The sequence below is a fragment of the Macrobrachium nipponense genome, chromosome 6 (genome assembly GCF_015104395.2).
Source record: "Macrobrachium nipponense isolate FS-2020 chromosome 6, ASM1510439v2, whole genome shotgun sequence".
Taxonomy (NCBI): Eukaryota; Metazoa; Arthropoda; class Malacostraca; order Decapoda; family Palaemonidae; genus Macrobrachium; species Macrobrachium nipponense.
The window spans coordinates 25,069,894-25,083,746 of record NC_061108.1 but is presented as its reverse complement, the minus strand read 5'-3'; the positions used below and the strand labels follow the sequence as shown (position 1 = coordinate 25,083,746).

At 38.0% G+C, this 13,853-nt stretch overlaps 2 protein-coding genes across 2 annotated transcripts; both read left to right on the top strand.

Annotated features, from left to right (window-relative positions):
- Positions 1 to 4,023: 4,023 nt before the first annotated feature.
- Positions 4,024 to 6,639, top strand: LOC135216465 (uncharacterized). The gene has a single exon (XM_064251835.1). It carries the CDS (start codon positions 4,024 to 4,026, stop codon positions 6,637 to 6,639), a length of 2,616 nt encoding a protein of 871 aa, XP_064107905.1.
- A 122-nt stretch (positions 6,640 to 6,761) lies between these two features.
- LOC135216464 (uncharacterized) lies at positions 6,762 to 11,184 on the top strand. Its single transcript, XM_064251834.1, has 2 exons — positions 6,762 to 7,789; positions 10,857 to 11,184. Exons 1-2 carry the CDS (start codon positions 6,762 to 6,764, stop codon positions 11,182 to 11,184), a joined length of 1,356 nt encoding a protein of 451 aa, XP_064107904.1.
- The last annotated feature ends 2,669 nt before the right edge of the window (positions 11,185 to 13,853 follow it).

The following is a 13,853-nucleotide window of genomic DNA, read 5'->3' as shown; positions in this document are numbered from 1 at the left end:
AGAGTTTCACATCGCAACTTCAAAAACCCATTCGTCGCTACGGACGACTACAATGTGAAGGGAATAAGCACCATCATAAGTGAACAAGTGGACTTCTGGGACCGACACATGTATCCTGTCGTTAATCTCATTTTAATGTGGAATGCTCTGGCGGCTGCCGCAATCACAATCATCGACTACAAAAGGGACATACTTCCGACAATTACGACCAAGAGGATATTCAACTCTACATTGCTGGCGCAGGACTCGTGCTGGGGATGATTTTATTCATTGCGAACGTATTCATATGGCATAGGATGCAGAGGAGAAGTATGGGCGCAAAATAGAACATTGGACCCTGCCCAGGCAATTTCCCCTTGTTTTTAACCATTTGGAATTGGCCATTTCATTTGGCTATAGGTGATTGTCTGGAACTGTGTAATGGACAAAAAGTTGTTCGAAACGCTAGAATGTGCAGTGGGTATCACCTCGGTCATGTATCCTATATATAAAGTATCATGTATCCCATATATAATAACAGAATCAAAATCTATTTAAAGTGTACCTAGATTAATCACATAGATTAGTCATTTATGTTAATCAGTTGTATTAAGAGCATATATATTGATCATAATTATATGAATCCATATACATATGTATAAATAAATCAGGTAGCCTATAATCAATCTGTTAACTTTTATCTTACCAATAACTGCAGTTAGCATAAAAATCAACGAATCAGTTAGCATAGAAATTAATAATTTTTATCACTTCATATATGAATTTTTATCAGTTAAAATATGATTTTTATCATGTTAATCTTTATCCTATGCAATTATCAGAGTACATTAGTATTTTCTGTAGCATATGTACCTTAATGAGTTGAAGTGAAAAACTGTATCATTATATATCACGTGATCATTATTATTTACGAATATCATCATATGCATATGTCTTATATCTTATTACTTGAATCTGTATTTGTGTACACCATGAATTTTTTTTACTTATAAGTATTTTCTATATATCTATATATATTCACATAGTGTCTGTATCACACCCCTATAAGTCAAATGCAAGTCAAGCTTGAGTAATATTCAGTGGTTGGTTTTGTAGCTGACCGAGCTTTTATGTAAGTGTTACATAATAAAAATATGGAATGTTATTCCATATATATAAAAAACTAAAAATTTGATTAATTAAAAACAAGTGACCCAAGAGGTCAACCAGATTGCTTGCAGGAATGTGATCAGACCAGAGACGATAAAGTATGCTAAGATGACGTGCCGTCACCTGTGGTCCTTCATTTGTTTTGAAAACATTAGTCCAAGCTTCCTGCTTGAGACAACTACCACGACCTATAATTCAAACGGCTTACATGATTTGTAATCTGTGTTATCTGTATGTATGTTCATATGTTCGAGCTACTGTTTGCTTCCTTTATGATTTGTAACCGAGATGGTAGTTAGAGTTGAATTAGCCATCATCATTGGCAGAAGCGATCAAGCCATCGTCATTAGAAGACCTGTACATCTTTATCTAAGCTTCATCATGTAGATTTGAATTAGCCATCACCATTGGCAGACCTGTACAAATTTCCTCTGATCTTCATCATGTAATCTCAGAGAATAGAACTATTTTTTATACTCAGTCTTTTCTACTAGAACCTCACATCAGAAAGAGATCGAATGAAGTTATAACTATTGTTAATGCAGAAACACAAACCCATCTAGTTGGTAAAACAATGTCGTTACTTTTGTAAGTGGTAGTTAAAGAGTTGAGAGGTGTAAACAAATTACGATTTCATCTCACTTCCTAAAATTATGAAGTCTCTTTGGCAGTTCAAGCAAGGTCTTCAAGGAGTACGGTTGTATATATTTCGTAATTCAAAGGATTCATTTTGGGCACACAGATGTAAGTTTTTTGACGAACTTATATATATTTGCTTTATAAGTCTTATTCATTTAAGTGTTAAAAGGTGTAAATTGGTTTATTTGTGACGTTTAACATTTGATTGTCCTATAAATATGACAAAATGTGATATAATCAAAGGAGGTTTAAAGTGGCAATGAAAGTGTCTTGTTTAGAAAAGTATATTTAATTAGCTTTGCAAGATGTATTAAGGTACATTATGTCACCGTTATGACTTATTGAATATTATGGGTTATTTAATAATGTATTTAAAGTTTGCAATAATTCCTTTCAGGAATGAACCTACTACTACTACTACTACTACTACAACTACTACAACTACTACTACTACTACTACTACTATACTACTACTACTACTACTACTACTACTACTACTACTGTTAACGGAATAAAGGTTAAAGTTGAGTTTCTGAGTTTGTGTCGCCCATAACAGCAGTTCATTCATCTTGCAACATGAATACGGATCAGAAGGACAACGTAGAAGACAATGGTGACGCCAAGGAGAAGTTACGCACCCTCAAGAACAACCAGACTGCTGCTCTCTCTGCCCTCACAAAGAAACGGAATGAAGTCAGCAAGTGTATGGAGAAGCCTGATAATCTCCATTTAGTAAAGACAGGCTTAGAGGAGTTTGAGGAAGGGTTAAAGAAGTACAAAGACTGCCACAATGATTACTTATCTCAACTACCTGTCAACGAGCACCAGTCAGAAATCAAAAGGTTTGAAGATAAAGAATTGTCTGCCTTAGGATTCAGATTTCAGGTGCATAAATGGATAGCCACAACAGAAGCAAATTTGCAGGATTCTATGGACGGATCTTCACTGCGGAGCAGGTCACATAAATCCAGGAGGTCAATTAAAAGCACGGCATCAAGTGTAAAGTCAGCTCTCATACAGGAGAAGGCAAAGTTGGCTGGTTTGCTTGCACAGAGGGCACTGCTTGAGAAACAGACAGAAATAGCCCAACAACAAGCAGAATTAAAAGCTAAGGAAGATTTGTTAAAGTTGGATGGTGAAATTGAAGCAGCAAGGGCAAGGGAGAAGGTGTTCCAGGAAGAAGTTATTCCATCAACAGACAAAGTTTTAAACCCTGAAACACCAGCATTTGTTCCCAGTCACAATGTGCATCAAAATAAACCCAATGTCACAGTGCCTTTTCTACCCATGGCACCTGCCCCAGAGTCATTCTACCAAAGTCAGCAACAGTTAGCAGCGGCTATGATGCTGCCTCATGCTGAAGTGACCAAGTTTTGTGGTGATCTTCTTGAATATGCATCATTCATGTTGGCATTTAATGACCGCATCGTGCCACACACCACATCAGACTCCAACAGGCTGTATTTCTTAAATCAGCATCTAGAAGGAAAGCCTAAGTCACTCATAGCTGGGTGCATGTTTATGAATGCATCTGAAGGATACATTGAAGCAAAAAGACTTCTGGACAAAGTGTATGGAGATCCATACAAGGTTTCCATGGCATACATAGACAAGCTAACCAAGTGGCCACAAGTGAGAGGTGATAACAGTGAATCTTTGCAGGAATATGCTTTGTATCTTGTGAAATGTAATCATACCATGCAGTCATTGTCAAACATGCAGGTTTTAAATGATTCGCCAAACCTTCAGAGGGTGATTTCAAAGCTACCAGTGTATATTCAAAATAAGTGGTTGGATCATGTGATAAAGCTCAGGAGGCAAGGTGTTTCTGTGTGTTTCACCACATTAGTGGAATTTGTGCAGAATGCAGCAGAGGCAGCAATGGATCCTGTATTCAGCAGGGAAGCTTTGGGTAAAGTGTGTGTTTTTTCAAAGGCAAAGGCAAATCATGGCTCAAGTCAGACCAAGCAAAAATCGTTTGCAGTTACAGTGCAACCATCAAATTCTGCCAACCAGTATACTAGGAAATGCCGACTCTGTAGTGGTCATCATGATATTGAGGAGTGCCTTCAATTTCTGCACAGGAGTGTAGATGAAAGACGAGAATTTGTTAAAGACAACCGTCTTTGCTTCAGTTGTTTGGCAATAACCACACTTCAAAAAGTGTCTCAATCGACGGCAGTGCAAGACATGTAATAAAAGGCATCCTACCACTCTGCCATTGAGAACTTTAGGATGCTTGATAGCAACAGTGCAATTGTGTCACAAGCTAGTGCACAGTTTGAAAGTACAGGTCAAGGTTGTGCTAAGGGTCAAGATGGTACTCAAGGTGAAGGTCGCACTCCAGGTCAAGGTAATACTCAAAGTCTAAGTAATGTGAGGTCTTCTGCATGTACAATTTCTGATACAGTGTTGCAATCAATCTTGCCTGTGCAATTACGTGTAAAGGGTAGTGATAATGTAGTACAAACTTATGCCTTTTATGATACAGGCAGTACAGGTTGTTTCATTAAAGATAGTATCAAGGATCAATTAAACTGTAAAGGTATTGAAACAGCTATCAAGTTGCAAACAATGCATGGGACTGATATGGTTAAAACCTTTATTGTAAATGGTCTTGTTGTTGCTGATATACATGGTAATAATGATGTTGTATTGCCAAAGGTATTCACACAAAAGGATATTCCTGTTAATCATGATCAAATTCCAAGGTATGAAATGTTAAAGGATTGGCCTCATTTATCAAGTGTTATTAATAAGATTCCAGTGTATCAGCCAGAGTTAGACATAGGAATTTTGATAGGTAGTAACTGTCCAACAGCTTTACAACCTTTAGAGGTTGTACCCACTTCAGGTTATGGCCCCTTTGCAGTAAGGTATTTGCATGGATGGACAGTTAATGGGCCTGTACACGTTAAGGTTAGTTCAAATGGGGTTTCATGTCACAGGTTACTTGTATCTGATGTTCAACATGTTACTGACTGTATTACTGTTGAAAGTATTAGGAAGTACTTTGAGTTAGATTTTTCAGAAAGGGATCTTGGGTCAGTTCCTGATGAGCGTGGCTTATCTTTTGAGGACATAAGATTTGTGAAAAGGTGCCAGGATGACATTGAATTTAGAGATGGTCACTTTCAGCTACCCATGCCTTTCAGAGATCTCAATGTGAATCTTCCTAACAATAAGAAGCAGGCTGTTAGCAGAGCTAAGTGGCAAAGGAGGAAGATGAAGAATAGTGAAGATTACAGACAGCAGTACACAGCATTCATGGACAAGTTGTTTGAAAAAGGCTATGCTTACAAGATCCCAGATGATGAGGTCAATAAGATTCCTGTTTGGTATCTTCCTCATCACGCAGTTTTTCATCCCAAGAAAGGGAAGATTAGGATTGTTTTTGACTGTAGTGCCAAGTTTGAAGGTGTGTCATTAAATGATGTTCTGTTACAGGGTCCAAACCTCACCAATTCATTGACAGGAGTACTCATTAGATTCCGGCAGGAGGTTTATGCATTCATTGGAGATATTGAAGCTATGTTCTTTCAAATAAAGATTCCACCTGAGAATCAGGACTATGTTAGATTCTTGTGGTGGCCTAATGGTGACATCAATCGACCTCTTGAAGAATTCCGAATGGCTGTTCACATTTTCGGAGCAATCTCATCACCGAGTATTGCAAATACTGCATTGAAGGCCACAGCAGACAAAGCAGATGAGAAGTATGATTCAACTGTTGGCAGCACCATAAGGCACAATTTCTATGTTGACGACTGTTTGAAGTCATGTGCTGATGTTCCTACAGCAGTGAAGTTGGTGAAGGATTTGGTATCTGCAACTGGTGAAGGAGGATTTAGGTTAACTAAATTTGTCAGCAATTCAAGTGATGTCCTTAAAGCTTTGCCTGCTGAAGATTGTTCGGTTGAAAGTGACAAGTTTAATCTTGACATGGAGAGTTTAATGACAAGAGCCTTAGGAATGTTATGGGACCTTAAAGAAGACTCATTCAAGTTCTCAATTGAGCTCAAGGATAATCCATTCACCAGAAGAGGATTGTTGTCAACTATCTCATCATTATATGATCCCCTTGGGTTGCTCTCTCCAATCATCTTACCAGCCAAGAAACTGTTACAAGAATTGTGTCAAGTTGAGAGTCTGGACTGGGATGAGAGGATTCCAGATGAGCCAGCTGAAAGGTGGCAACATTGGATACAAGGTCTTCATTTACTGGAGCAGCTTTCAATACCAAGATGCTTCAAGTCAAGTGATTTTGGTAATGTGACAGGTTCAAGTCTTGTATTATTCAGCGATGCAAGTACAGTTGGTTATGGTGTTGCAGCATATCTTGTTCTTCACGATGGAAACCAAGTTCAGTCAAATCTTGTCATGGGAAAATCAAGAGTATCTCCCAAAAAGGTGGTGACTATACCTAGGTTAGAACTTACAGCTGCAACTGTGTCTGTCAAGGTTGCTCAACACAACCTGAAGGAGTTGGAGTTTACTGTTGGCAAGGTAGTGTACTACACAGATTCAACAACAGTCCTTCACTATATTCATAGCAACACTAAAAGGTTCCCTGTTTTTGTAGCCAACAGAGTCAGGGTTATAAGGGACTACTCCCAGCCTGAGCAATGGAGATATGTAAACTCCAGTGATAACCCTGCTGATGTGGCATCAAGAGGTATTAGTGTACATCAGTTTTGCAGTATGACGAATGGTTTCATGCCCATCATTTATTTATTGCATCTGATTATTTGCCTTCACAGGAGTATGTGTGTGCAGATTGTGTTGATGGTAAGAGTGAACATGTGTCTGCGGTCACAATTTCTGAAGAACATCATGGGTTTACAAGATTGATTGAATATTTCTCTTCATGGTCAAGGTTACAAAAGGCAGTTTCTGTATTTCAACAACTAAAGTCAATCCTTAGCGGTAAAAGGAAAGGTTGTGTAACCACTGATGCGGAAAGGGCAATCATAATGTATGTTCAACGGGAGGTGTTTGGTGATGAAGTGAAGGCTTTATCAAGGGAATTGTCAGTTGGCAAGAGTAGTCCAATATATAAGCTTGATCCCTTTCTTGATTCTGAGGATGGTTTATTGAAGGTTGGAGGTAGGATAAGAAGGTCTGACATTCCACAGTCTGCCAAACATCCCATACTGTTACCAAAGAGGCATCATGTGACTACATTGTTGATACGACATGAGCATGAATTATTAGCTCATTCAGGTAGAAACCATGTTCTCTCAAATCTAAGGCAGGAGTATTGGATCATCAATGCTAATGCAACTGTCAGGAATGTGTTATTTCATTGTGTTACTTGCAGGAAGTTGAAAGAACCAGCTTTGAGTCAAAAGATGGCTGATCTTCCAGCAGACAGATTGGAACCTTCACCACCATTCAGTAATGTTGGTATTGACCTCTTTGGACCCTATTACATCAAGGAAGGAAGAAAGGAATTAAAGAGGTATGGTGTGATATTTACCTGCTTGGTTAGTAGGTCAATTCATATTGAAACTGCAAACACTTTACAATCTGACTCTTTCATAAATGCTTTGCGAAGATTTGTTTCTCGAAGAGGTCATCCCAAGGTTATCAGATGTGATAATGGAACCAACTTCCATGGGGCTGAGAGAGAACTTAAGGCAGCTCTTGATGAGATGGAGGAAAAGAAGATTGAGAAGTATTTGTCGCATCATCATATTGAATGGAAATTCAATCCACCTGCAGCAAGCCACATGGGTGGTTGTTGGGAGCGCCAAATCAGAACAGTTAGAAAAGTGTTGTCTGCACTGGTGAAGGAATTTGGTGAAAGGCTAAATGATGAAAGTTTACGGACTCTGCTTTGTGAGGTTGAGAGCATCGTCAATTCAAGACCGTTAACCACTGTAAGTGACAGCGTAGATGACCTTGAGCCACTAACTCCAAACCATTTGTTGATTCCAAAATCTTATGTGATCCCTCCCCCTGGCTTGTTTCAAAAGGATGATGTTTACATGAGGAGAAGGTGGAGATGCGTTCAATATCTGACCAACCTGTTTTGGTCAAGATTTAGAAAGGAGTATTTGAGCACTTTACAGACTAGACAAAAGTGGAATGAACCAAGAAGAAATCTAATTGTTGGCGATGTGGTCTTGGTAAAGAGTGACATTGAGCCAAGGAATCAGTGGCCAATGGGGCGAGTGATAGAAGTATACCCTGATGACAAAGGAACAATTCGCAGTGCCAAGATTAAGACACTTTCTTCGGTTATTGTCCGTCCTATTCAGAAGCTAGTGTTATTAGTTGAAGGCTAGGATTTTCATGTTAAATGTAACGTGATATTATGTTGTTCTTATGGCCTATCATTTGATATTATATATTATTTGAGTTATGAAGATGTTAATTTTGTGTAGGTGAATATGTGAATCATGAAAGTGTTTTGAATTCAAAGAGTTTGTATTGTAACTTAAAGGTTATTTATTGTGTCTGCATGAGTAGGTGTATATTTTGATAAACAGGTTTAATCTGTTTATGGGGCTGAGTATGTTAATGCAGAAACACAAACCCATCTAGTTGGTAAAACAATGTCGTTACTTTTGTAAGTGGTAGTTAAAGAGTTGAGAGGTGTAAACAAATTACGATTTCATCTCACTTCCTAAAATTATGAAGTCTCTTTGGCAGTTCAAGCAAGGTCTTCAAGGAGTACGGTTGTATATATTTCGTAATTTAAAGGATTCATTTTGGGCACACAGATGTAAGTTTTTTGACGAACTTATATATATTTGCTTTATAAGTCTTATTCATTTAAGTGTTAAAAGGTGTAAATTGGTTTATTTGTGACGTTTAACATTTGATTGTCCTATAAATATGACAAAATGTGATATAATCAAAGGAGGTTTAAAGTGGCAATGAAAGTGTCTTGTTTAGAAAAGTATATTTAATTAGCTTTGCAAGATGTATTAAGGTACATTATGTCACCGTTATGACTTATTGAATATTATGGGTTATTTAATAATGTATTTAAAGTTTGCAATAATTCCTTTCAGGAATGAACCTACTACTACTACTACTACTACTACTACTACTACTACTACAACTACTACAACTACTACTACTACTACTACTACTACTATACTACTACTACTACTACTACTACTACTACGTTAACGGAATAAAGGTTAAAGTTGAGTTTCTGAGTTTGTGTCGCCCATAACAACTATCATCATGAGTTTAACACATCGTTGTCATAACCAAAGAAGATACCGACTTCGTAAGTTATCATCAAACCCTAAGACACTCCAATGAGTATGGAAGTGCATAACCAACCGACTTAGCGTAAGATTATCACAAGTCTAAACATAACCTCACAAGGCAACAGCCCTTTCATATATATAAATATATATATATATATATATATACATATATATATATATATATTATATATATATATATATAATATATATATATATATATATATATATATATATATAAATATATATATATATATATATATATATATATATATATACACATACTATATATATATATAATATATATATATATATATCTATATATATATATATGTATATATATTATATATATATATATATCTGGAAATGTCTTCTTAGTACTATAGTGCCATATATATCCTTGAAGTAATTGAGGAATTAATTTTTAGTTTTCCTTAAAAAAAGAAAACTACTGTGATGGCTTCGTCTGTCAGTCCGCACTTTTTCTGTCAGCCCTCAGATCATAAAACCTACCGAGGCCAGAAGGCTACAAATTGGAATGTTAATCATCCACCCTCAAATCATCAAACACACTAAATTGAAGCCCTCTACCCTCAGTAATTTTGAGTTTAAGGTTAGTTATTCAAAATCGTGCGTCTGACACCGCAACAACACAGGCCATCACAGCCGCATTTTTTAATTACTTGTTGTCATTTTTGCACCGACCAAAGATAATCTCATCAATAAAAAAACATACTGTCAAAAGCGCAAGTAAATATCAGGTAAACAAACCCCAACCAAATCGTTATAAAACGATGAACAAGAAAGAAAAACATTGAGACTGTGGCTCAGTGAACAGAATTAGTAACATGAACCCGAGTTTTCAAAAGGGCAAAATCATAAGCCAGGATATGAAAGTTAAATCCTTCCTTTTACCATGATGGATTTCGCCCCCTGGAGCTTATTCTTATTTATTTATTTATTTATTTATTTTTTCAAATCTAACCTAGAACAAATATTCAATACAGAAGCGTTAGAGTGGTTGGGGGTTCTTACACGATTCAACAGTTTCAGCCTGTGGCAGTGATTTTTGTCTTTTCTCCTCTTGAAAGCCCATTCCACAAATCTCCAGCCTCTGATCTCAAAGTTCTCATTCATATTAGATTGGGTTTTCGAGGTCTGTGTGTTCAGCGGACATCATCATCACATACATATCTCCCATGGGTGAAGGACATGTCCAAGCCGTCTCCACTTCCACTTCATCAAAATCTCATCTACATAAAGAACTCTTGCAATTTCCCTTGTGGTATCACATCTTACTCAGAACTGTATTCGAACGAAATGAAGAAAATTTATTTGTTAAAACATATCTTACCCTACTGTCTATAATCACCATTCTTCACTGCTGCTGTGGTATGTGATGTTGTTTGTATGATGGTTTCAGTAAAATGCCAATGGGTACGGTACCACTCGACGAGAGAGAGCTTTGATCATAAGGTGCTAGGTGTGAGACTATTCATCTTTCAATAATATGCCAGACGGATTCTCAGGATCTTCACTTTCTACAGCTGGAGAAGATGGAGCGAATGAAGATGACGATGGCTGCATGACATCAGAAGCAAATCATGTTGACAACTGGGAATCAAGCTTGGTAGTAAAAATACCCCCTGGACATTCTCATTTTCGATGCTGACTAACTGAGGATGGCCAGTTGCATTTCCTATTATTTTTCAATCCTCGTCGACATCTTTTTTACAACCTGGAGTGTAACAGCAAAGTCAACATAAATATATTTATTATTATTATTATTCTTTTGCACTTTATGAAAACCATTATTCTTGCCATGCTTCCTTGTGAACCCAGCCATGGCTACTTATTGCCACGCCGGTCCCAAGCCCGGATAAATGGGGAGGGTTGGGTGTGGGCTCGTAACCTGCATCATAAAAAGATACCCCTACGACAGAAACTGTTACAGTTGGGGTTGCGAACATTGGGAGATGTGAGCTTCACCATGGTCCTGAGGATACTAATGAGGCCCGAGCCAGGGTGGCCATGGACCTTGGTCCCATACTTCGAACTGGCTCATATGATGTTTTCTTCCCAAACCCACAAGAAATTGGTGGGAGGAGGTTGGTGGAAGATGGTCACAGAGGTGCCTCACCAGAAGGGAGTCGGCCACCCTTCAACATAAAAGAAAGTTGTCGAGTTGGATGTCTAAATGCGAGAACAATGTATATGACAGGAAGATGATTTTAGTGGCACAGGAAATCAAGAGATACAACTTGGAAATCGCTGGATTGAGTGAAACTAGGTGGCTTGAGTGTGGAAAAGTAAGAATAGAGGATGTGTTGTTCATCTATTCTGGTAAAGACCAGGGAGAACACGAGAGAGGTGTAGCAATTGCTTTGAGTAAGAAAGCTGAAAAAATGTTGGAGCATTATGAATGTATTGATGAGAGAATAGTCACTTGCAGGTTGCGAGGTAAATATACAAACATCACCGTTATACAGGTGTATGCCCCTACTGAAGAGAGTGGAGAAGAAGAGAAGGATGAATTTTATGAAAAGCTAACTGGAGTTATACTTGATGGGTTAGAATGACATGGACCATGTTGTTACTGATGGGAGATTTTAACGCTAAAGTAGGAAGAGAGTATGATGGCTTTCAGGGAACAATTGGAAATTTGGAATTGGAGCTAGAAATGATAATGGGAGAAGACTCCTAGAGCTATGTGGTGCATCTGGGTTATCTATAACAAACACATATTTCAACCATAAATTAGAGCACAAAACTACATGGGTGTCGCCAAATGGATTGGTAAAAAATTTGATAGATTATATTATTGTAAATCAGAAATGGAAGAAGTCTATATTAGACACCAGAACTTTTAGGGGCTGCCGTGTTCCTTCTGACCACAAACTCGTAATATCCAAGATTAGAATAAAGTTACAGGCCAATCAAGAAAAATGGAGAACTATAAAGTTTGATGTAGATAAGTTGAGAAATGAAAGAGTTAAACAACAGTATGAGGTGAAGGTAGGAGGCAAATTTGCGGCATTAATTGGTATGGAAAATATAGATATGGATTCAGAGGAATCCTGGGCAATATTAAGTTCAGATACTAAGGACGTAGCTACAGAGGTGTTAGGTTATAAGAGAAGTAACAGCAAACCTTGGTTCAGTGATGAAGCAAAAGTTTTAAGTGAAGAGCAACAAAGGTTGAGAGTTCAAATGGACGATGAACAAAACCTAGAGAAGAAACAACTAAAAAGACGAAGAAATAGAAAGCTGAGAGAACTAAGTGATAGGATGAAGCATGACAAAAACATGTTTTGGAAAGAAAGAGCTACCGAAGTTGAAGTAGCTATGGAAATTGGCGAGAGCAGGGCTATGTTTTCAGCTGTGCGATTCTTTAGGAACGCAAGCCAGAAAAAGTTTGGAGGGAGTGATGGCATGTTGGATGAAGATGGGAACTTGGTCACAGACGAAATGGAGAAAAGGAATCTGTTTGCAAGGTATTTTGAAAGACTCCTAAATGTTGATACTACCGGTAGGGATGAGTGCATTGCAGATTTAAACGAGGCTCTGGAGGTACAAGAAGAAGATATTAGTGCAGAAGAGGTGAAAGAGGCCTTAAAATCTGTAAAAAATGGAAAAACTGCTGGCGTGTGCGGGATAACTGCAGAGATGCTAAAAGCAGGAGGACGAAGGATGATAGAGGCATTAAGAGTTTTTTTTAGCATAGTTTGGAAAACAGAGGTGGTACCAAGTGATTGGAAAAAGGCAATTATGATACCAATATATAAAAATAAGGGAAGCAAAAGGGAGTGTGGTAACTATCGGGGCATAAGTTTACTGTCAGTCCCAGGGAAGATATTCATAAGAGTAATAATTCCCTCGTTGGCCAAGTGGATTTCGCACTCGACTACCGATCCGGTGGTCCGAAGTTCGATTCTTAGCTCGGCCAACGTGGAACCAGAGGAATTTATTTCTGGTGATTGAAATTCATTCCTCGATACAATGTGGTTCGGATCCCACAATAAGCTGTAGGTCCCGTTGCTAGGTAACCAATTGGTTCCTAGCTATGTAAAAATATCTAATCCTTCGGGCCAGCCCTAGGAGAGCTGTTAATCAGCTCAGTGGTCTGGTAAAACTAAGATATACTTAACTTATGAGAGTAATACTTAACAGAATAAGACCTATAGTAGAAGAGAAACTTAGAGAACAGCAGTGTGGTTTTAGAAGTGGAAGGTCAACAGTGGATCAAATTTTTACCTTAAGACAGATAATTAAGAAGAGATGGGAGTATGCAAAGCCAATATTCTGTGCTTTTATAGACTTGGAGAAAGCGTATGATTCAGTATGGAGAGATGGAATGTGGAGAGTGGCAGAACACTATGGTATACCACTGAAAGTGATAAGGATACTAAAGAACTGGTACCAAGGAGTATGCAGCTCTGTACAGCTGGATGGACAGCAAAGTGACTGGTTCCCAGTTGGAAGTGGGCTAAGACAGGGATGTGTTATGTTACCCACCTTGTTTAATGTATATATTTACCATATATGAGAAAAGTGATGGAGAATGAAAACAGAGGGGCTAGTATTGTTGAGAAGTTTTTATGGATTTGGTACTTTGCTGATGATGTTGCGTTGGTTGCTGATACGTGGCTGGTGCTGGTAGGTATGGTAATGAGGATGGAGACAGAGACACAGAATTTTGGCTTGAACATCAGCACAAAGAAGAGCGAGATCATTGTTGTGAGTAAGGATGATGATTGGGTGCACATGGAGGATATGACAATCAGAGGACAGGAACTCAAGCAAGTTGAGAAGTTTGTTTACTTGGGAAGTGTGGTAACA